Source organism: Chelonoidis abingdonii, chromosome 17, assembly GCF_003597395.2.
Source record: "Chelonoidis abingdonii isolate Lonesome George chromosome 17, CheloAbing_2.0, whole genome shotgun sequence".
NCBI classification, from domain to species: Eukaryota; Metazoa; Chordata; order Testudines; family Testudinidae; genus Chelonoidis; species Chelonoidis abingdonii.
In genome coordinates this window covers 22,882,133-22,906,360 of record NC_133785.1, presented here as the reverse complement: position 1 = coordinate 22,906,360, position 24,228 = coordinate 22,882,133, and the positions used below count along the sequence as shown (strand labels likewise).

Genomic DNA, 24,228 nt, shown 5'->3' with positions numbered 1-24,228 from the left:
TGTCTGTTTGTCCCAAACAAGATAGGAGTGGAAATGTTAGGCAGAGTGTAACAGAAAACTGTTGTGTGAGGATTGCTGCTTAACCATGGAGAGGGTTTTGCAGGCCTCATGGCAAGAGTGGATTTTAAGGAGAAGATTCAAAGGAGGATAATGCAATGGATGCAGCACCCAATTTCTATGGCAAATACAGTATTTAAGATTAGCAAAGCAAACTACTAGTGCACAGGGAGGGAGGATGCTTTTGTCACTCCTCAGGGTTGTGAATAATCCATACCCCTGAGCGACAACAGTGATTCCGACATAAGCGCCGGTGTTCGCAGCGCTATGTCAACGGGAGACTTTCTGCTACAAACACAGCTACTGCGGTGGTAGAGTTATTAAGATGACTGGCGAGCTATCCCCCATGGGTTTAGAGCATCTTCAGATCAAAGCAGCTGCACTGCTGTAGTGTGTGCCACTGCACCAGTTCAAATTTCCAGTGCAGACCTGCCCCAAGCCATTTCACTTCTCTGGGCCACAGTTTCCCCATCAGTGGATTTGGGGTAATAATACTGTCTGAAGGGAGTTCTCAAGCTTAATTTGCTAACATTTTAAAAACACTTTGAAGATCTTTTGATGGAAGGTTTATAGACGTGCAAAGTGTTATTTAATCTAGTGTTCTCTCTGCAGGCGAGATGTGATGGTTTAGACAAAAAGAGAAAAAATTATAATGCACCTAGCCAAATTTGCAATGCTGTACCTGGGGGAGGGGAAGGGATTCAAAAATTCCTTCCTGACCTCTGTCAAAATCATCTCATGCCCTGAAGCATAATTACAACTAAAGACTGACCAAGATAGTCAAAACGAATACTGTGTAGAGCTGAACCCTTATTAAAAAACAAAACAGAATAATGTTCTGCAATAATAATCCATCTCACTATTGCACACAATACCATTACAGCAGCATTTTGGTCCGTTACCTGTAGCATACTCTAGTATTGTTTATATCAGAGAAAGAGCTATAGTCAGGCTTCCTAGAAGACCTTTCCTGCATTCCATGGATTGCGTCCCCCAGACACACTTGTCTCAGGTCAGCAGGGGCAGTGCTAATTCAGTCCCTGCAATATGGAAACAAAACACAAACACAAAAACAAATATGGAGTTCTCAGTGTTGCCATCTTCTAGGTCTTTGCATTGCATATTACAAAGGTCCTGGCATGTGTTTATTTGAGCCTGACCCATCATTCACTGACTTCATTCACTGACTTCAATGAGTTGGATTAAGCCTTTAAAAGAATTTGTTGCATTAGTCATCATTTGAAACAAATTCTTGAACAAAACTCTCAAATCTTTTGGCCAGGGTGAGAGTTCCCCGCCTCAACCATCCCTTACAATGCTCTGACTCAGGAAGATTCAACACACCCTCATGAAGAGCCACAGAGAGTCCCACTTCCTGACTGCCCAAAGCATCCTTCTCCTAGAATACCTAAAAGGTCTTTCTTTATTAACCAGGCTCTCTCCTTCCAAGGGAAGTCAATATTATACAAGGCAATCCAAGACAAATTGTTCACAATTGCACATCAGAACTTCTTCCTCCCTCTACTTCCAATGTGCTTAAAGGCCAGATTCTGCCCTCTGTTGTAATGGCATAAATCTGGAATAACTGATTTCTAGTGAAACAGAGTAGAATATGGCCCAAAGTGGCTTAACAAATGGAGTGAAATCCATTCTCTGGTTTTGGTGGCGTATACATCCTCCATTTGTAACTGAGAGTGTAAACGTAGCCTCTCACTGTAGCAATAATTCATTCCACCCAGCGCTTGTGTAACACTCTCATGAGTGGATCTCTCTTCTCTTTACAAAAGAAGTCAGTATCATCATCTACATCTCACAGATGGAGAAATGGAGGCACAGAGAGGCAAAGTGATTTGCCCAGAGTCACCCAGTGGTGGAACTAGAAAGAGAACCCAACTGTCTTGAGTCCCTGCCCAGCACTCTATCCATGAGGCTGTAATGCGTCTCTCGACATACTACAGCTCACACACCCAAACACTTCTCTCCTGTATAAGATCTTTCTCTCATCACCATTTTCTAATCAATCCTATACTAGATCTCTGTTCCATACTGACAGTTCTTCAGGATGAAGGTAGTTTTTGTTTCCAGATCAGATCTGTATTTTTTAAGTTTCAAAATTAGGTAGTCTTACCTTGAATGAGACCTCATTAGGTTCTTCCCAAATCATCATTAACCTTCTCTTTATGACAGCAAATCTTAACACTATCTCTGGAGCTTTTGCAAACATAAATGCTTTAAACTATTTGGCTAATAATGTGTTCGTGAGTCTTGAACACTTCATAACGGAGTTTTCTATAATCTCAATGTCTGATTAAATTATGATGTCAGCCCTGAGTTAAATTTCGATAGAGTGACAAATGGTCATTTGAATACATGCTTCTTCTCAGGGTTAGCTCAGTTTATCCATAAAATCATTAGTACGCTACTGCAAGTACTTTGAAACAGAGACTGTCTTCTTGTTATGTTGGTACAGCATTTAGTATAATGAGCCCCAATCCACGACTGGGGCCTCTCAGCTCTACCACAATACAAATCATATATAACATTCAACCTTGTCAAGCCAAAAAAAAATACAAAAAACCCACAGGAGATGTGGCAGATCTTAGCTTTATTTATCTCTAGACCTTTGAGACACTTTCCATGTTTGTCTGTATCAATGCATGCATTTTGTATCACTAGATATGCTAGTTTCTTGTAAAGCAAGGGCTAAATCCTGTTCTCATTGCAGACAAAAGACAATATTCCCATCAACTTCAAATGAGACCACAACAGTGGCCATCTCTGAAAAGTAAAGATCCATTCCTGATGCTCTACAGCCTTGATTAAGCAATCAATTTGATAGAAGCACAACAGTCTTTTTTCTCCCCATGTAAATAAACAAATAATAAATAATAATAATGCCAGTAACCTAGAAATCACAAGCAATCCTGTAAAACAAAGCAGTCACAGTGTAGGATTCAGGACCAAATACCAGCTCTACAACACACCAGTATGCCTACACAAAACAATGGCAGAAACACATTCTAGGCTCTAGCCAAGAAACTGATTACAGCCCCAAACATCTGGCTGGTCACTGAAACAAACAACACGAATCAATGAAAAATTTTCTTCAGGATTCTTATAGATGACACTGGGAAAAGGAAGGCCACTGTTTAGCCAGTCTCTCTCCTAACTGCAGTTCATACTCTGCTCCATGGAATTCACCCCTAGCTAGACTCATGCAGCCAACCTTGCTATGGGAGAGAAGTGGACGAAGCAGTTTAGTTTCCCTGCTCAACCAACCCTGAATGTCTGTTGAATAAGGCTGAGCTGATTAGTTTATAATAGCCCCAAGAGGTGGTGAACATTATTGCTTTGGGGAAGGCAAAGGAGGGAACTCCATCTCTTTCTTCCCATTGCTGGTCTGTTAGTTGACACAGCTCTTATTCCAGTAGTTAACAAGATTTTTTTTTACAAACAGGTGTGCTTAAGAATTATCCTGGCAAGTTATCGCTAAAATGACATTAGGATATCCTACCCAACTATCTCAGTTTTGCTTTGCTGTGCAGGGTAGTAACCAAACTAACGTCTTAAAACGTATGAGCTGGGCACATATCTAATAATGCCTACCTCACTGCAGTGGTATTATGGTAGCGCCCAGAGACCCAACCACACTCAGTAGCCCAGAGTGTCAGAAGCTGACATCCTAAAACAATCCCTGCCCCAAAGTGCTTACCATCCAAATAGATAGGACAAAGAAAGTAAGTATTCTCTCTATTTTGCACACAGGGAACTGAGGTAGAGAGATGCAGGATGTGCCCAAGCACAGTGTCTGTGACAGAACCAGGGACTGAGCCCAGATCACCTGCGTCGAGTCCACAGACTTAGCTACAAGGCCAAATTTTTGTCTTTATATCATACTATTCATGCCTGGAGATAATACAGATGGGGAAATAGAGGCACAGGGCAGCAAAGTAACTCTGTCAGGACTCCAGGTCTAATGCCCTAGCCCCTGGCCCATGTTGGCCTCGTGACCATGTAGCAACTTTAACAGTTTCACACACGATCAGTTTTAGCCTGAAACTGGGGTTTAAATAATCCGCATTTTTCTTTCCTGGATTCCAAAAGGAGGAACAGTGGTAAGGAGTCACTGAAAGCTCCATGCGATCAAACCATTATTTTAAGCTCAAAGCTCACTCACAATAGCCATTCTAATACTTCGGTATTCTGCTAGAGCTTAATAATGGTTTTATGGAGGAATATTTTTTTCTTACGAAGTGCAGCTCCCCTAGGTAGACTGCCCCCTTCAAGCTAGGTAGGTCTGCCAAACTTGTACAGCTTTCATGGGCCTTCATTATACTACAGTGCAGAGCAAACCCATGCAGAACTGCTTCGTGAAGAAGGCTGTCATTTGTGACCGAAAATCCTCACCACATGCATGACAGCTCCTTCCCCACCCCCTCAAAAGAAAAAGAGGTGAAACCAGGGAAGGAGAGTAAACTCCTCCTTCATGGCTATTGTAGGAATGGTGACTATAAAAGAAGATTCTTTATTGAGGGTGCTGGACACAAATAGACCCTGCAGTTCTCTCGTAGCTCCCAGGCTTGAGCAGTCTGTGCTACTTAATATTTTCACATAGGATTTTGCCTAAATTCTGGCTTGGACTCCTTAGTTGTGGGAGCGAATGCTTTAATACAGCTAGTGGCAGTTTTGTCATTAACAAAGACATGAAGAAGAGCTCTGTGTAAGCTCGAAAGCTTGTCTCCTTCACTAACAGAAGTTGATCCAATAAAAGATATTACCTCACCCACCTTGTGTCTCTCATATCCTGAGACCAACAAAACTACAGCAACACTGTAGACAGCTATTAATTGCTGTAATGCAAGGGGGCAGGTCACATTAAAATAGTTCTACAACAGCCTTTTATTAAAATACAACAAGCAAAGAGTTTTCAAAGCGAGTCTCTCAGGAAGTTTTTCTCCTGACTACTTGATCTCATATTTTCTTATATTCACTTCTGATACATTAACACAGTGGCTCTCAGTCAGGGGATACGTGTACTCCAGTGGGTACGCAGAGGTCTTTCAGGGGGTACATCGACTCATCTAGATATTTGCCTAGTTTTACAACAGGCTACATAAAAAGTGCTAGCGAAGTCAGGACAAACTAAAATTTCATATAGACAATGACTTGTTTACACTGCTCTGTAAGTAAGTACAATATTTATATTCCAATAGATTTATTTCATAATTGTATGGTAAAAATAAGAAAGTCAGCAATTTTTTCAATAATAGTGTGCTGTGACACTTCTGTATTTTTCCATCTGATATTGTAAGCAAGTCGTTTAAGTGATGTATAACTTGGGGGTACGCAAGACAAATCACACCCCTGAAAGAGGCACAGTAGTCTGGAAAGGTTGAGAGCCACTACATTAAACACATTATTACTGCAATGGAATTCTCACACTACAGATCCTTCCATCCCTTTAATTCTCAAAGGAGAGGAATGATTCGAGTCAGGCTTTCTCCCCATCATGGAATGTATCCATTATAATTATCTGTAGGTCTTTTTGCCACCCCTTTCTCTTGTTGATGAATACTGATAAATACTTGGATAATATAGTGACTGCCATGTATATAAAACCAGAGGCCAGATATTCCCCAGCATGGTGGTGGAGAGCTGCTGAATTGCTGGAGATACCATGTTTAAGATGAACTGTAAAACCAAGGTACTGACTGCTTCTGGCAACTAAAGATCCATTACACTTTCACATGGGTAGCTATGATGAGTTCCCCTCAACATGCCATCTGTAACTGGGGTACAACTAATCCCAGCCTGGGCTCTCTCTCACACTGTGCTGCTGTGACACACTCCTGGCCTCACACTTCCACCAGCATTCACTCAGCTGCATGCAGGTTCTCTGACTAGCCACTGCACGAACCAACAGTAGACAGGCTAAAGCCAACGTAACTCTCAGCTCCTCAGGCACACACTCCCTCTGGAACATAAACTCAAAATTATACCATCTTGCGCTGCACACGGAACTGTATAGCGTACGCTCAGCATTCACCCCACATGCACCGCCTGCAAATGTGGCGAGGAATATGTAAAACCCCCTCTGAGCTAAGATTCCCCACACACTTCGTTCTAAACTCAGTGGTTTAGATTAAAACAAAAAAAAAAAATGTTAAATCTATCTTTTGTAGTTAATAAATTAGGGATAGCAAACAGATCAAAGCAGATTATTGAATAAATAAACAAAAACACACACTAAATCTTAACATACTAGATAGAATGGATATGAACTAGCAGATTCTCACCCTAACTGATGGTAGAGGCGGACTTGTAGATTCTTAAAGGCACAAGTTGCATTAGTTTTACAGCTTGGGTTTCTCACGTCTCCATACACAAGCTAGAAATTCCTTTAGCGTGGGTCCAGCACGTCCCCCAGTTCAGTCTTCGTTCCTCAGATGTTTTCTGGAGTCTTCTTGTGTGGGGAGTGAACAACCATGGATAATGTCACTCCCTGGCTTATATAGCTTTAGTATATGGTGGCAACCCTTTGTTTCAAAACTTGGTTACTAGATCTGTTTTATGGAAAAATACTGATAACCCAAGATGGAGTCCAGAATCATGTGGTCTGGTCACAAATCCTTGTGGAGTCTTAGCAGCCATTACTTACAGGCTGTCTGAAAAGTTCTCAGGTGGGAGATAAGCTTCTACTAAGGCCTACTGTTTTCCCTAATGCCCCATTGCCCTGAATAGGCCCTTCCCAACCAGCTATCTAGACTGAAAGCATCTTGTCTAGTGGGCATTACCCAGGTGTAACTACATCTGAAGTACAGATACATAGTCAGTATTTATAACTTCAGACACAAAAATGATACATGCATACAAATAGGATAATCATATTCAGCAAATCATAACTTTTCCAGTGACACCTCACACAACCTGTATTGCATAAAATACATCATAATTGTCCTATAAGTATATCATAATACAGTAACTCCTCACTTGACGTTGTAGTTACGTTCCTGAAAAATGCAACTTTAAGTGAAATGATGTTAAACAAATCCAATTTCCCCGTAAAATTTAATGTAAATGCGGGGGGTTAGGTTCCAAGGAAATTTTGGGGGGCAGACAAAAAGCATTATATACTGTACAGTACTGTACTGTATTGTGGTTGGGAAGTGCCCCTGGCTTACCCCACACAGGCACAGACCGCTGCAGGCCAGGATGCTAGGAAGCATCTTCGCAGCGCTAGCTTCCCCAGAGAAGAAAAGGCACTGACTTTGCTAGGGGATGCTCCAGGCCCACCTCTTCCCGTCCCTGCTCCACTCCAGGCCCACCTCTTCCCACCCCCACTCCACCTACTCTCTGGAACATGCCCTGTGCCCGCTCCTGCCCCTCCCAGAAAGTCCTAAGCGCCACCAAACAGCTCCTTGGCAGCGGGGGGGGGGGGTGCACTGGGAGGGGGAGGAGGCGGAGAAGAGGAACTTGTGCAATGCTTCCTTGTAAAGTCGCTGCTCTTCCACAGACTCTTACAAGCAGTAGATGGAGCAGGCAGCCAAACAACATCATAAGGGAGCATTGCACAACTTTAAATGAGCATGTTCCCTAATGGAGCAACGACATAACTTCAAAACAACGTTAAGCGGGAGGACGTTAAGTGAGGAGTTACTGTATGAAGAATATGGATTGCAGTGTCACAGTAGGCATGTTAGCCTCATTGTACTAGATAAATTCCAATCTGGGGGATGACATTTTAACTATGTCGTTTTATTTAACTACGATATTCTTCTTCATTTCCTGTGTAGACTACTGTGTAGTCTAGACAGTAGCGTTAGAAAGTGCTGTTAAACAGTTACTACTCTCCACCCCAGAGACAGCTGCATTTCAGGTGAGGGCAGAGGGACACCAGCACTTATCTGAATGACTCAAATTGCACCATAAATAAGTGTAGGTGCAAAATTTTACTCATTTCCATTTCCTTCCTGGTTTGTGGCATGATACATGCCAATAAAATAATATATGGGGTGCAACAGCAGTGGGAGGGAGCCAGCACAATAATGGTTAGTAAGAAATACTCATCTTCAAAACAGGATGATTTTGCTGGTGGCTAACCCAAAGCACGGCAGAATTAAATCAGAATTCAGGATTAAAAAAAAGTCAGCCAAGCCGTAAGAAAGAGGAAATTATTGTATGCCATATTTACGAGAGCCTGGCAGTTTGCAACATGAATCCAACATGTAACAACTTCTTTCTTTAGCTCTGAACTGAAGCCATGTGTTACTTATTTGAACTGCTCAGTCATTGGCCACATGTCAGGAGTACAAATGCCTCTAAAAAGCTTGGTAAACGCAATTCAAGAGGCGACTGCTGTGCTGCTGTGGGTGGTAGTTTAACAAACAGCTACTGAGACAAAGCCAAATTCAGGCAAGAAGGGGGGGGACGGGAAATTAACAGCTCACTTTTTTTTCCCCCCTTTTTCCTCTTCAATGGGCCAAGGGAATCGGAAAGTAACTTCTGCTCTTGACAAAGGCTGAAAACCGTGCACATAGCATTTAAAATATTATCCCTTGCAGAAGCCTATAAATATCATTTCAACACAGTAAGAGTTTTTGGTGTTGAACTCTTATAGCCCCTAAAAATTCTTCACCTGGAACCAGGACTAGCGACAGCCCTTGGATAAATGTTACAAGAGGAATTTATTTAAAAGCTTGATGAATGGTCCCTACTGCCTCAGCACTCAGGCACCTGGCAGCAATTAAAGAGGTAGAAAGAAAACAAGATTTAAAAACGTTCACATAGCAGCCTGCTGGAGCACTGAGTTCCAGACCATGAAAGGTCTGGACGAGGTGCTGCTTCCTGAGGCTGCCAAACCCCAGTTCCTGAAGACCACCAGTGTGAGCAGTTCCCAGCACCATGATGGGGCTTCTGCTGAGGACAACCTGCTACCAGTGCTGCTGAGCCAGGAACCTGCTGCAAGAGCCACCTAGCTGATCATAGCTGCAGCAAGAGGGCATATACGAGGTGTGTTGAGCCCTCAGACAGCGAGCGCCTAGGCTATTTTGGCTGGATAGATCATAGCCAACACCGTGACCTGTGCTCCGACTAAACAAGAAGAAAGCACAGGAGCAATGGGCACTAGTGGGATCCATTCACAACACTTGGATTGACTCAAGGGAGAAGCTGCTCCATTCCACTCTATATGAAGCTTCAACTTTTTTCCAAGAATAGCTCCAAGCAGAGCACACTGCAGTTATCTAGCCAAGAGCATAGAGAAGGTGTGGGTCAGTGTAGTGAGAGAAGTAAAACAGTTGCAGTCTCTTTGCAGCCTAACATAGAAACGGCAACATTAGCTAGAGACTCTGCCTGAGAACCCAGGAGCATTGATGGAGCCAAAGTGAGCCAGAGACTGAACCATTGAACTGCACCAGCAAAATCTGGACATTGCAACTTTAATTGCTGGTGTGCCAGAGCCTGAGATGGTTTCCTCTAGAGGCTTTTTCCTGCTTATCAGCAATACTTCTGTCTTACCCAGACTGAACCTAGAGCAACTGTCCTCCTGATCCAGACAGTACCTCTGCCTGAAACCAGGAAACCAAAAGGGACTATAACATATGGCTTTAAAGGAAAAGAAGCTGAGGATCAGTGGCTTAGCCATATATGCATGATGATACTGCATGCCGAAGTGCTTCTGTCTTCCCCATCTGCTGAACACACACGTTAAAAAGGATCTCATCAGCACGAAGTCATAGGGAGACTAGAACCTGTCAGAGGGGAAGATATACACCCAGCGAAGGGCTTCTCCATTCATTCCTATAAGGATTCCATGGGCGAGTCAACAGAGCACCACAGTCACTGATGCCAGTCCAATAAAAGGTAAGCATGGACACTTTCCCTTTGCCTATCCCCTAGAGGAGGGGTGGGCAAACTACTGCCCATGAGCTGGATCTGGCCCCTCAGGGCTTTGGATCTGGCCTGTGGCATTGCCCCCATGGGCCCTGCACCACTCTCAGAAGTGGCCGGCACCATGTCCCTACACTGTCCTTGCCTCCAGGCTCCGCCCTCCGCCACTCCCATTGGCCAGGAATGGAGAATTGCGGTCAATGGGAGCTGCAGGGGAGGTACCTGGAGGTACAGCAAAGGCAGCGCACACTGAGCCCTCTGCCCCCAGGGGCTGCAGTGTTTCCTGGCACCAGAGACTGAATAGACAGCTAACAGACAGAGGCCGTTAGCATCAAATTATAGTATTTCAGAAAGGGCTTAACCACCCCTCCCATGAGGGCAGCTCCCCACGTGACAGAGTTAACAAATCTCAGGAATAATGGCCCAAATGCTCCTGACTAGTCTTCTCCAGCCACCTGCAGCAAGGGCCCAGCTCACAGGTGATGAGAAACAAATCCCCCCCTTACACACATACCTCCCTCATTTCCATCAAAGTGAATAGGGAGCAGGAGGCATAGGGACCGTGGGATTTTTATTATAAATCAAACAAAATACTACACACCCAACCTTTCTTAGCAAACTGGAGCAAAACCCAGCTAGAGAAACACCACATTTGTAGCCTCCTCCCTCATCTGAACAGCATTGTGGCTGTGGAGATCAGTTCAGACTGGATTCAGTATTTTATATTGATTAATTTAGCAGATATGATGGAACTTCATCCTAGTGAGAAAAAAAAAAAAATCTTGACTCAGACCAGTGGGCAGGGAGATCTGATCCTACACCCTGAAAGCCACACCCTCTCTCAGACTTAACGCGTCTCTCACATGCCCTTTGCCTGAAGTGGACTGTTCCCGCTTTGCCCATTACTACTGACCCCAGTTGGATAGAACCAGTCACAAGACTAATAATCAGCTTAAGAAAATGATCCAATCAACACCCAAACCCATATGCACTACACATCCCTGCGTCACTCCACCCACATCCTTCTATTCGCCACCACAAGTGAACCAAGTATAGGTAAGCTGCAAGAATACTAGGGAAAAGCCCACAGCATAAATAGAATGGGATTTTGAAAAAGAAAAAGTTAAGCCTGGGTATTTGCTCTTCTTTTTCCAACCTTCCCAGCAGAAAATACATGACTGCAACATGGGAGTTACTACCCCTGTAATCAAGGGTTTATCCCTGCAATGCCTCAAAGGGAACAGACTTCCCCAGACACTTCAGCTTCAGCCTTCTGCCACCTTACACGGCATATACACAATGGGTAGGCAGGTTTAGAACAACTAACAAGCCAGTGAAACCCTCCCAGATCTGGAAAACCAGAACTTTGTAAACAGAATCTGTTTTCAGGCAGATCAAATCTCATTCAGACTGGTCTTGTGACATGCCCACCCCAAGCTCTAGGAAAGGGGAGTCTGGGGGGAAAGAGAAGAAAAGGTCAGATCAGGATCCCAGTACTGCAAAGCGTAGCCTTCCTCTCCTGCCCAAGCATCAGAGGGGGAAATTGGGTTGGTTTCCCTAGTATCACAATGTAATCTGCATTTCTTGGGCCAGGATCCAAGTTACTCCCACTGAAATCAACACAGGGGGAGAATTGGACCTGCTGTATTTCAGGCCAGCTCAGAGGCTCACAGAGATCAATGCTTCTCTATACACAGATTACACTGGTTATATATTTGTGGTGTGGATCTCCTAACTACAGTCCCTCAGCTCAGGGAATAGCTTCTCAATCTCGAGCAAAGTAAAACCTTCAAGTGCAAGTTTAAAGGAGAGAGAAAGAAATGCTTGTGGTGATTTAAACTGCACATTGATGTAAACAGGAGCACTTGGATTTTTACCTGAAAGAAAAACAAAATCCTGAGGGGGAGTCTCAGGGGGAAAAATAAAAATCTTCTGCCTCACAGCTACGCAGCAGGGACTGAGGAATATGGAAATGGGAACCTTCTGTTGCTCTAACAGCTCAATGGGGAAGGAAGGGCTGAGAAGGAGAGACCGCTGAGTCGGCATCCTTTTTATCTAAAGTGCAGGCACTCCCTCAGGAGAAGTAGCTGCTTCAGTCTTAACCAAATGCTTCCATATGAACCCAAGGGATTAAAGTATAGTTCTGTTCAAATGCTGCCTTTGCCATTACTCTGGCTGGTCAGGTTACACGAATGGGCTTTGAATTTGGTGGCATTCCATTTTAAACCTCTGTGGGGCTTTGGTTTCTCTCTCTTTCATCACAGGCTGAAGAGCATCGCTACCTCAAATATGGCGCACACAGAGCCAACCAGCACAAATGCACTGCAAGTCACAGGGAGAAGCAGCAGAGGCTGAGGCACACGACTGGGAGTCAGGAGAGCTGTGTTCTATTCTCAGCTCTGTAGCAGACTCATTGTGTGCCCCCAGGCAAGCCACTTAACCTGTTTCTGTGCCTCAGTTTCTTCATCTTTAAAAATGAAGGTAACACTTCCCTTACTTTACAGCAATATGGGAGGCTTAATTCATTATTGGTTGTAAAATGTCTGGAGATCCAGGAATGGAAAGAACTAAAGAAATACATATTATAGGCAGGAGGTATTTTAAAAGACAGAAAAAAAATTTCCACAAATAAATTAAATCACAACCTTTTGGAAATCTGGTACAGCCTGGCACTCGGCAGCTCCCAGTGAAGTGCTTTGCACTCTTGAAAAATCAGGCATCTTAGCCAAAAGCTTAAGGAGACTAACTTTAGGCTCCCATTTTCTGAAGTCTCAGCCATGATGGCTTAGCAAAATTTACTTGTCACCATGCATAACACGGTAGTGACTGGGCCATGTTACAATCTTCTTTATGTCCTCCTTGTGAACACAGGACCAAACTTTTGTAACTATGCTACAGTTGTGGCTGAATCGGGATTGATCCCATAACACACAGGCAAACTGAACTGTGGCAAGGACATTATCTTGCCTATAACCCAGGGTGTCCTGGCCCAATAAGAGTTGCTGTGCAGGGGAGCCTTAGAGTATGCCTCAGGTTAGCCTACCACTGTGGTTTTTAACCTTTTCTCATTTGCAGACCCCTAAAAAATTTTGAGTGGAGGTACAGACCCCTTTGGAAATCTGGCAGAGTGTGCGGACCCCCAGGGGTCTGCAGACCACAGTTGGAAAACCACTGGTCTACAAGACAACCGAATAACATGGTTCTCAGACAAACACTCCATGCCCACGTGCAAACAGGACCCTGTTGGCAACAAGAGTGAAATATGCAGAGCTTTATTCCCAAAGCCTACTTTCCCACAAACACCCGCATGCGTACACACACTACATTTCCAGTTCCTTTCTGTAGGATGCCAGCTGCCCTGTCCAACTCCTCCCAATTGCTAAATGAAAGAAGCCCGCTCCAAGGGTATTTTACTGGCTGTCCATTTAGCCGCTATCCTGAAGATAAACATAAATGGCTTCTGATTGTCAATTGTTTCCAAGAACTTACTGATTTAGTTGAACTATCCTGGCCTTCATGCACAAGTGTTCTGGATGTTAGTTTAACAGGATGCATCTATGATAGATTCAATTTGTTTCCATTACAGAGCATCAATTAATCTTTATTATGATCACAGAAGTGCACCACTCTCTGCCTCCTGAGCAGTGCTTTGTTCTGCACACACAGCCCTCTCAGTGTGTAGATTTTTCTCTCGTGCAAAACCCATGTGCCTGGATGAAGTCATCAGACCCAGATTAAAAAATAATAAATAATAATCCACACCCCACAAGAGAAAAGAATGAACTGAAAAGGAGACACTGTTTGTCTATTTTGATGTATGAATGCCAGGCCTCACAACTTGGATCGGGTACACAAAGTCTGCTCTCATGCCAGACTCAGGGCCTGGGTCTCAGCTGGTATGCATCAGCAAAGCTCTCTTGAAGTCGAAGGGCCCTATATGCCAGTTGAGTATTTGGCCCTTAGATTTTACAGTAAAATTTGCAACACACTGCAGTTAAATCAATGCGAATTACATATGTGCAGCCAAGAGCAGAATTTGGTCCAATAAATAAAGAGTTCCCACCAGCCTATACGAGGGAGTAAACTTTCTTTCAGTCACATCAGAGAAGCCCATCACATGAGATCTCTTGGTTCTATCCAGCAGAGAATTGTTGGTTCCTTCTCATTTCACTTTAGTTTACAAAACAGTACAATTGCAACTGCAGTATCTACGATCCCCAAAGTCAGGTTTAGCGATAGGATGGCAGTATCTATACACATTAACATGCCAAAGTTTGGCTGGATGAATTTAGGCCTGGAACAACAACCCAACTGGTCTTCTGAGCAGGTGCTGGTTTTACGGCAACCTGCCATTTCTCCACTATGGCTGCTGACACTGAAAATCTTGTTATATAGAAATACTCTTCTACATCTGCTGAGCAAAGCGGGACCAGTGGGAAGGGATTAGCTGCTACAGTGTAAATTTAAGTGCAGTGCTCCAGTGAAAATTAAGAGGATGCTTTGGTTCTTGTCAGCCCTGGATTCTGCAGGCCCTCTTCACGCAGAAATCACTTTCATGTGCTAATGCCACTAAAATGCTGGTTTTACCAACAATTCATATAGTAATTGTTAAGAGCCCTCAACGCACAAGAGATGAGCCCCAAGGAATTCTTCCACAATGAAGCCAGCGCCAACAGTGAAAGAAGATCTCCCATACCATGGGTCATGGAGGATTCTCTTCAGCTGCCAGACACACAGCAGAAGAAGGAGATGACAGAGCATTGTGGGGTCTCGGCTTCAACACCAACCAACAGGGTACTGCTGTCCTATATTTTGCCAGGGTTAGCAGAAGTCCCAACAAGCAGTTTCAAATTAAACAGCGTTATCACCAGGATGCCTAATTTCCTGCAAGATTTATAACACTGAATCATCCACGTTTGCATCTACTTAATTAAAAGTAGTTAGTTTTGCCACATTTAAAACAACAAATCATTCATTTGACAGTAATGAGGCTGAAGAGACATTTATCTGTCTTTCTGGCCAGACAGACAAATTAAAATTTTATGTCTGAAAATGCTCATTTTAAACTGTGCATCGGAGGACCTCCTGTATTGTAGAAGTAGCTTTAACGTGGCTGTAATAAATATGCACCTACAGCTTTATTGGCATTTATTTTTAATGCATCCATTCTTGCCTCCGAACAGTCTGGGAAATGCAAAGAAGAAAGCTTGCATCCTGAAATGGTATTCTTCAGACTTTTTTGCTGGATACACAACAGAACCTTCCAGGTGCTGTTTCCAGGCCCATCTCATATTCTGGCAAATGAGAAAAGGGTGTAGAGCAGCTCCAGAATGCAAAAAGTAAGGGCCTCAGACCCATTAACTGACAGTAGAGGACACAAGGAGAGAAAACGGCCTGGCAGTAGTGATGAGTGTTCCAGAGACGTGAGAGAAAGGTCCTGACAGCAGATAGAGAGCATTAGGGACAGCCAAAGGACAGACGGCTTGACAAAAGGCAGACAAACAGAATTCATTTCTTTATTTCTAAAAGAAAAAGGCACCTATCTGCAGCTCTATGTGCCCTGCCATCACAGATGAACGCATACATCGTAACAGAGCATCCAAATCTGCCTCACCCCCTCCTTAATGATACCCAGTGGGAACCAAGCAATCACAAACCAACCAATACCCCATTCAGCCACAGACCCTTTCCTATTTTCTCTACCCTCCCTTCCTCTCCAAGAGCTCAACAAAGTCTGCTTATTTTGAACCAGCTGGGAGTAAATTCCATAGTCAAGTGGCCCCCATGAGAGCACCTCATGGAGAACCTCTTTTGTATACGGAGGCAGTTCTAGCTGGAGTGTCTCTGTGGATCATAGCTGGGGCACTATGGCACATGGAGAGAGGTGGTCACTCAGGTAGGGTGAGTTCCAGGCCATTTAGGCTTTTCAGATCAAAACCAACATCTTAAGTTCTAGCCAGAAGTCAAATGGCAAGTAGTGCAGATCAGTGAGAATGGTGTCATGCTCTTGCTAAGACATTCCTCTCATCCAGACAGTTTCACCTGCCAAAAAGACTAAGATGCAACTTCATTGCAGCGTCTAATCTTGAAGTGTAAAAAACATGGACAACGGTAGTGAGATGTACATCTGAAGGGAAGAGCCCAAACCTTTCCAGCCAAGTGCAGATGGAAGTGTGCCACGATTGCCACAACTGCTACATTATTGTTCAGCAGCAGCTGTCTAAGTAGACACACAAATTATGAACCTTGGCAATTTACAGCAGGCACACACCATCAGTCATGGGGGTCAATGTAATCTCTGTCTGCTGCATCTTTGTATCCGCCCAACCTAACAGCATCACATCATTTTATCTGGATCGAGTTACGGACAGCTCACTCTCATCCATGCTCCAGTCTTCAGATGGCACTAGGTAAAGGACCCCACTGCTTCTCCTGAATCTGTCAAGATATGGACAAAGCTGAGTTTCATCAGCATACTGAAAGCACTATAGATTATGCCTCTTCAAGCACAGAAAACAAGAGCGCCCATTTTATCCAACTGCATAGACATTACTGATGGAAAAGAGCTTTTAGGTCACCTAGTCCTAACCCCCTGCATCACTCCCAGTAATAATGCTGCTACTACTAACATACCTATCGGTATATGTATATAACTACCTTATATGTTCAACAGTGTGGTACAAGCATTGACTAATCTTCAGAACCACCCCCTTTCCACAATGAGGTAAGTAAATATAATTATCCCCATGAGAAACAGAGAGAGATTGATTAGGGGGTGAAAAATCACCCCTGCATCCAACAACTACACACCACTTCAATCCCATTTCAGCCCTCAAATGGGACATAAGTGATCCATATTCCTTGTTTGTATACTGGGCAGAGCTGACTTGCACTGCAAGCAAATTGCTCAAGACCAAAGTTGAGGCAGAGCTCAGTTCATCAGGCTGCACACACAGTACATTATATTATCTAGTGCTCTGTCCAGTCTACTTTCTAAACGGCACAAGCAGTGGGGCTTTGGCCAATTGAAATCTCCCTGCCATGAAAAGTTTCCTGCTATTCAGCCTAAATGCCCTTTTTCCTTTGTTTCCTCCCATTATCCACAGTAAACCCATCTCAAACTCCATTAAATAATTCTTCTCCATCCTCTGTGTTTGTTTATTACCCTTCAGGTATTTGTAGACAGGATCATAGAAATGAAAGGCTGGAAGGGACCTGGAGAAGTCATCAGGTGCAAGCCCCTGACTGAGGAAGGACCAAGTAAACCTAGATCATCCTTGATGGCCAACCTGTTAAAAACCTCTGATGATGAGGGATTTCACAACCCCTGTTGGGGGAGGGGAGGAAGCTTATTTCAGAGCTTTATTACCCTTCTAGTTAGAAAGATGATCACATCCCCTTACGCTCCTTTTAGTTGGCACTCAGCTTTTTTAATCTTTCCTCAAATCAATCTAGCCAGCACACTAACTATTTGTCCCTCTTCTCTGAGCTCTTTCCAGTTAGTTTACATCTTGCTTCACTTCCACACCTATTCTGCTCTTTTATGCTTTGAGTTCCTCTTCAACTAACTGCACACCTTAGAAAGCTTTGGATTTGAACCCACTCTCATTGAAATCAATGGCAAAATTCCCTAATAACCTCACTGGAAGTACGGTCTGGCTTTCATCTGCATTGTTTCTACTATTGCTAGCTAGGGTTACTGTTAAAATTCATTGTGTTTCTCCAACCTCTCTATCACTTCCAATGTGCTGGTGATTTTTTCTCTGGTAAGAATTTTTGTTTTTTTGTTATTGTGCCTAGCTCTGCCCTGATTTATTGTGTTATGATGTTTATATCACATTTTCCCCACCAAGTAAATTTTAGTGTTTAAATCTTAGCCCTTTTTCTCGTCTCAGCTAAAGGCAGCTTCCATGATATGCATCTAGCCTACTAAAGTGACTGCTCTGTTAGCAGCAACATCCATGCACATTAACACACATGCAACGTGCCATGACCTGTCTGGGTTTTGCTTTGGAAGTAAACAGTTTTGATTTTTGAGATACCATATAATCACATGGTGGTCTCTTCACCAAGAGGGCCTGCTGTTTCTAGCCTAGTTATCCCCATATTGTTAATGGGTTAAAGAGGTGGGAATTAAGTTCTCTCCATTCTGGCCTCTGACACACTGGATGAGAAAACTAGCACTTAATATAGCCATAATTTCGGTCATCATTGTATCACAAGTCTCAGTAACTTCCTCTATAATAAACGGATGTAGTATGTGCCAGTAATCATCCTCCCTGCATGGATCTTTTCTTGGGAGGTGGAATTTTAACATACCACTACAGCAAACTCCTTTTCTCTCTCTCCAGGTGAAAATACTTCTCTGGAAATAAATGTGTGAATTTTTTCTGCTCTCTCCCCCTTTTTGATCTAGCCTTTTGGAACACTTTGTAGCCCTGCGTTCAGCATTCAGGCCTCTTCTCCATAATGAGACATGCTTCTTCAATTTTCTCCTGTTAGAATCATGTGCCAACTGTTCCAATGCCAGAATTTTGTTTCCATTAGTCTCTTTCTCTTACTAGTTTTCTCCATTTCAGTCATTTGTTGGAGATTTTGTAGTCAAGACTTAGGTTAGCTTGAAGGAAAAACAGAAGGCCTGTTCTCCTCAAGCTTACATCCATGCAACCCCATTGCCTTCAATGGGGTAGTGCAGTTTGGAGGAGAACCAAATTTGATTAACAACTGCAAAGATTACGTGTCAGATATAGATAGGCCTGAACCAACACACTGAGACATGGAGGAAGTTTGGTTACAGATCTCAACATCACAAAGGGGAAGGAGGAAGAGAGAGAAAACAGATGTTGTAAGGCTTCCATCAAGGCTTTAGTGAAGGAACTCGTTTGCACCATAGATGTACATTGATAAATCCTGCATATTACAGAACCATTTGCTGGAATCCAAAGCACCTCACTCTGTTCTGTTCATGTAGGAGGTGCATGATATTCACAGAACATGCCCTTCCTTGAAGGAGGTACTCAGGCTTCCCTATACAAGCCTTTCTGTATTCTGCATAGTGGTGCTCAACATCTGGAGCTATAAACTACACCACCAATTGGGTGCACAGTTATGAAACATGATCAAAGACAATTAAATAAACATAACTGTCCAACCATAATTTTTCCTCTTAAATGTTGGCTTCATTTTAAAGCTCAGCCTTGTGAGTACTGCCATTCAATGCAATTAGCCATTCTGTTCATGGAACCAAAGCGGTTAAGAGAAAGAGACTGACTGGTTTATCTATTCCAGTAGTTCCCAGCTTTTCCCATACTGGATCCTCTCCCATTTCACAGATTCTAGAGGCCAAACGGGACCGTTCTGATCATCCTGGAGAAGTCCTGGCCACAATGCATTTATCAGGAGTTCTGCCACTGATTTCAGTTAAGCCAGGACTGTACCCCTAGTTTGATCTTTTAGCAACATACGAAGGGTAGAGTGACCCCAACCCCCTGACACTGGGGAAGGGAGGAAGGAGAGGAGGTCATGACCCCCAAAGTCGAGAACATCCATCCTGCTGGGGTGGGGAAAGCCATCAGTGCACAATTATTCCCTATAGTATACTCTCTAGTGTTTTGCCCAATCTATGATAGATTTTTTTTTTAAATGTCTCAAACAGGAGAGCTCCCACCATTGCCCCATGGAAACTACTCACCAGCCAAAATGCATCTGCTAGGAAGTTTCAGCTGATACAAAATTCTGGTCCTGATTTGGTCATCCTAGCCCCAGTTTTACACAGAGATAACACCACTGATTTCACAGGAGTCATGCCAGCATAAACCTGCAGTGGGGCAGTGGTGAACCAGACCTACTGTGTACATTCCCGTTCCTAATTTCATCTTGTTAGTTCTAGTCACATGCCTTGGCATCATCCTAAACAAATCCTCTCTCCTCACTGTTTGCAGCCTTCAGCAATGCATAAATTAACATATATTCAGATTAAAGGATAGATCTGGTGGTTGTATCAGAAAACAGACTTTTCTGTAAATACAAAAGGCACCGTAAGAATGAAATAACCTCAAGAAAACTATCCCAACTCGATGGGCAAATGAGCCTCCATTCTTTGTTGCTGTCACCCAGAAAAGTGGCCTGGCCCAAGTCCCGGTTGCTGTGATGAAACAGGGCATCAAAGGAGAACACGTTCCATGAGTACAGCCCCAGTGCCAATGAGCCTGCAGCTTCAACATTTCCATTTTGTTGAAGTCAGACAATGAACAATCATGGCAAATTAATATTTTGAACCTAGTCATACACCACAAAAGGGTATGGAGATATTCATGGAAAAACTTGTTGGAAAGAGTAAGCCATTACCCCATCTTCAGTCACCCTCTCACAACCCTAGTGATATCAGTGGTGTAGAGGGAGAAGTAGGGTCCACATTTGGCCCAATCCATCTTTAAATACACTGTATAAGCAGGGGTCAGTCTTTAGGAATAAAAGCAAATCCCTCCCTCCCCTTTACAAACAGAGAGATTTCATAGGCTAAGAGTATTTTATCTGCTTAACTGCAGGGTGCAATAACATCAATTTGCCCAAATTATACATGAGGAGAAAGGTAATTGGCACCAAGCAGTATATGTTGTGACTGTTATATCATTCTTCAAAACTGGCTACAAAAGGCTGAAGTGCAAGAGAGAGTAAACAATGGCACAAAATCAACTGACAACCCCCTCCTCAAAATCCTCCCATCTGGCACTGGTTTGAGGCATCCAAGCAGCAGTTCAATTTAAATGATGTATCTGGGGAGGGAGATGTGGCTGAATTCAGGAGGAAACTGACACAAGCTAATTGACCCTTAGTGAGAATCAAAGAAAGTTAGTTCTTTTACTTTAAGAGTTCACAAGTCTTCCCTCACTGATGCATTTCACACTGTTGTACATTTTTTAATTTTGGGTGTGGGGGTGTGTGTGTGTGAGAGAGAACGATTTCTCCTTTAACCAGAGATTTAGAAACAGCAAAATATGGAATTTCTATATAACAAAAATTATGATAGGGTCATGAGAGCTGTTCCATATAATCTTACATCTATATATTCTGGGTTTTCTTTAAATGGAAACACATTAACAATGAATAGTTTAAAATAGCAAGAGCAAGAGTTTTTGGCCATCAACAAAAATAATCCAAGTGACAGATTATTATAATGATGGTACTATGAACAAAATTAAGGAGTCCTCTAACAAAATTACAGGCTATCCAAGAACAATTAATAGCACAATTATGAGGCCCTGTATTAAAAATCATGTTTTTAATAATCAGAATAAAATCATACATAAACACACGCATTATTCATGTGCAATTATGCACACACGCAAACACAGCCACCCACCCCTCCTTTCACTACACTGGAGCCATTTGTACTGTTAGACTAGAAGAGGCCAACTTTTCCATTATAAATCCAGCTGCAATAAAAATTAGCTCAGTGCCTGAAATTTGTCATTCAGTGGTCTCAGCCCAGGAAATTTTTTTATTATTGCATTTTATCTGTAAAATTTAGAAATAGAACAGTCTGCCTTAAGAGACCTGATCCTGTAAAAACATTTACTAACAATTGTTATGTCCACAAGCAGTCCATTGAATTAAATAGAACCACATATAGGCATAAAGTCACTTGCAAAAGTATTTGCAGGATCAGGGCCTACATTATCAGAATGCAAACAAATATGGTACACTTTATTTACTTACAAAAATACATCACTAATCTCATTTACCCTTTAAGATCCTGATCCTGCAAAACACTTGCATGTGTGTTTAACCCTATGCATGCAAGGAGCCCCCTTGAACTCAAAAGGAATACTCATGCACATAAACTTAAGAACATGAATTAAGTGTTTGTAGGATCTGGGTCTCAACTGTTAATTTCATGGGAAAGTTATCACTTTAAATAATAATTTTTTAAAAAAAAGAAAGAAATGAAGGTGACCATTCCATTTTAATATGTAGCAACTGCTCACTATCAATTTTGCATCCAAAGTTTCCCAGTGATTTTATTTCTGTCTACAGTCCACAGAATTGGTACCTATCAGCAGATGGCAAGGGCATGCAAACACAACAGATCATAACAGTTCTTTGGGTTATCCTGTCAATAATCCACAGATTAAAGAAAGTCATAAATAGACATTAATATTGGTTCCACACCAGAAAGCACAATCTATCGTGTCAATAATCCGCAAATTAAAAGGTCACCCATGCACTGGACCTTAATTTCTCAATGAAAATTGGTTTTTTTAATACTTGTTTAAAAGAAGGGCGGAAAGACAAAAACTGTTAGATTATGGCAGAGCTACTGAATTAGGAATAAATACATATACTGATGCCAGAAATTCCATGCAGAACCCACCCTATTATTGCAGAGGTTTCACAGCAGAGGGTGTGTGCAACATATATTCTACCACTATGCCTAGGCATATATTGTGTGACCTGGGAGCTAAGGATGGAGTGCCAGTCCTATATTTAAATGTCCTTAGTTTAAATAGCATTAAGATATATCCTACATATTACTGCATGGAATAGATAGTAATCTTATATCGCAATAGTTGTTAATATGAATATGCTGAATATCTGTGGATATGCTGTACGTGGGAGGTATACATCCTTGCCCACATAATGCATACTAAATGTCAATTGCTTTATGTATACAACAAACAGATTGAGGCATACATATTCATAGCCACATAGAAAAAAAGACTACTTTACCTGAGAAAGGTGAAATTTATCACAATGGCTTTAGAATGACTTATCACCAAGAAGAGGAAGTATGGATCTTACTAAAACTGACACTCCTAAAGCCAACCATATAGCTTTCATACAACTGCAATGCAGCTTTTACTACCCATCCATCGTATAATCCACACACCAAACCGCTCGTTCTCTCTGTACGGCCAAAGGCAGAAAATAAAACAACCCGGGCTTGGGCTGCTTATCCAGGATTTTCACAGTAAGATTGTTGATCCATAATAAGATTTGACAATGAGAAACAGAAGGGGAGAAGGGTGGGGAGTCAAAAGGTAAAGCGTTCACTAACCTTTTACTTGAGTTTCATATTCTGCTATGATCTCTTTGTCTTTCTTGAACTTAGTTTGAGATGACATCTTTTGAAAGATTTAAAAGATCCCAGGATCCTTTCTCTCTCTCTTTTTTTTTAAAGTCCCCCCGGTCTGCTCCGCTCTATTTGATCACAGTGAGTCAGTTTCGCAGCTTTTCAAGCGTGCCTGTTTCACTTTGCTGCAAAGATAAAAAACCCTCCTTCTCTCCCTTTGCAAAAAGAATTCCCTTCATTTGCAACAACCAAAGGGGCTGCAGCACCAGCAAGGAAGCTTGGGAGCTTGCCCTTGTGGAAACAATACTAAAAGGTGGGAGTGGGGGAATCTCAGCTGCACCCAAATCTTCAGACAGATTTTTGAAAAAAAAAATATTAATCACAATTTAGCAACAGCCTAGCCCAACAACACACACACGCAAGGACTCCTCCTTCGCAGCATGTAGTCAAACCCAGCGCAGGCAAGGAAAGCCCTGGCTTTAATCCAAGAAGGTCAGGTTGCAAAAGGGGCTCTCATTTCGCTTCCTCACACCCCCACCCCTCAGCACGTCTGATTAACCTAGAGGATTAAAAACCCAGAGAGAAGTTTGCCTGCTGGAAATGCATTTGCTCCGTCTCCTGGAGCTTGTGCACAGCCCTACTTTGACTGCAGGCTTGAATCGAGCTCTCCCCACGTCACGCAGCCTGGCTCCTCCCCCCAGATTTTATAACAACTGACACATTGTAGCCTACAGGAGAGCATAACTCACTGCAAGAGCCGGCGGCAGCAATCAGGGCTGCAAAAAGGTGTAAAAGAAGCACTTAGCTCTGCTGAACAGCACCACTCTGCAGGGGGAGAGGCACGAGTTTGTCCTAGAAAAGAGCGCTGGGCACCGTCTCCTCTGCTCGCTCAGTTCAGTGCTATTGGTAAAGAGAATGGAAGTGCTGAGCAGAAAGCAGAGATCGGATAGATAACACACAGATTTTTGCCTTGATTGTAGTATTGACTCCAGGATGTTTTATCTCCAAATTAGCCTCCTAAAAGGATTTTGTTGTTGCAAAAATCAGTTGCAGTGCCTTGAGATCCACTGATTAAGCGGTGCTTTGCGTGTGCAGCCATTTGTTAATTAAACCTCATATCATCCTCTGGGACTGAGGAACAGGGTACAGTACCCCTTATAGAGCTGGGTAAAGTGAGGTATAAAACCCCCCCGAAATGCCCCTATGCACAG

General features: G+C 42.9%; 1 protein-coding gene across 2 annotated transcripts in view; it reads right to left on the bottom strand.

Moving 5' to 3' along the window:
* Window positions 1-23,917, bottom strand: part of SRGAP3 (SLIT-ROBO Rho GTPase activating protein 3) — a 221,875-nt gene extending 197,958 nt beyond the window's left edge. Inside the window, exon 1 of one of the 2 annotated variants that reach the window (XM_032784222.2) lies at window positions 23,003-23,917. In XM_032784222.2, the coding sequence (XP_032640113.1) occupies window positions 23,003-23,069 (67 nt within the window). In that variant the 5' untranslated portion in view covers window positions 23,070-23,917. The remainder of the gene's footprint in view (window positions 1-23,002) is intronic. The other variant, XM_032784223.2, reaches the window with a different exon arrangement.
* Between the last annotated feature and the right edge of the window lie 311 nt (window positions 23,918-24,228).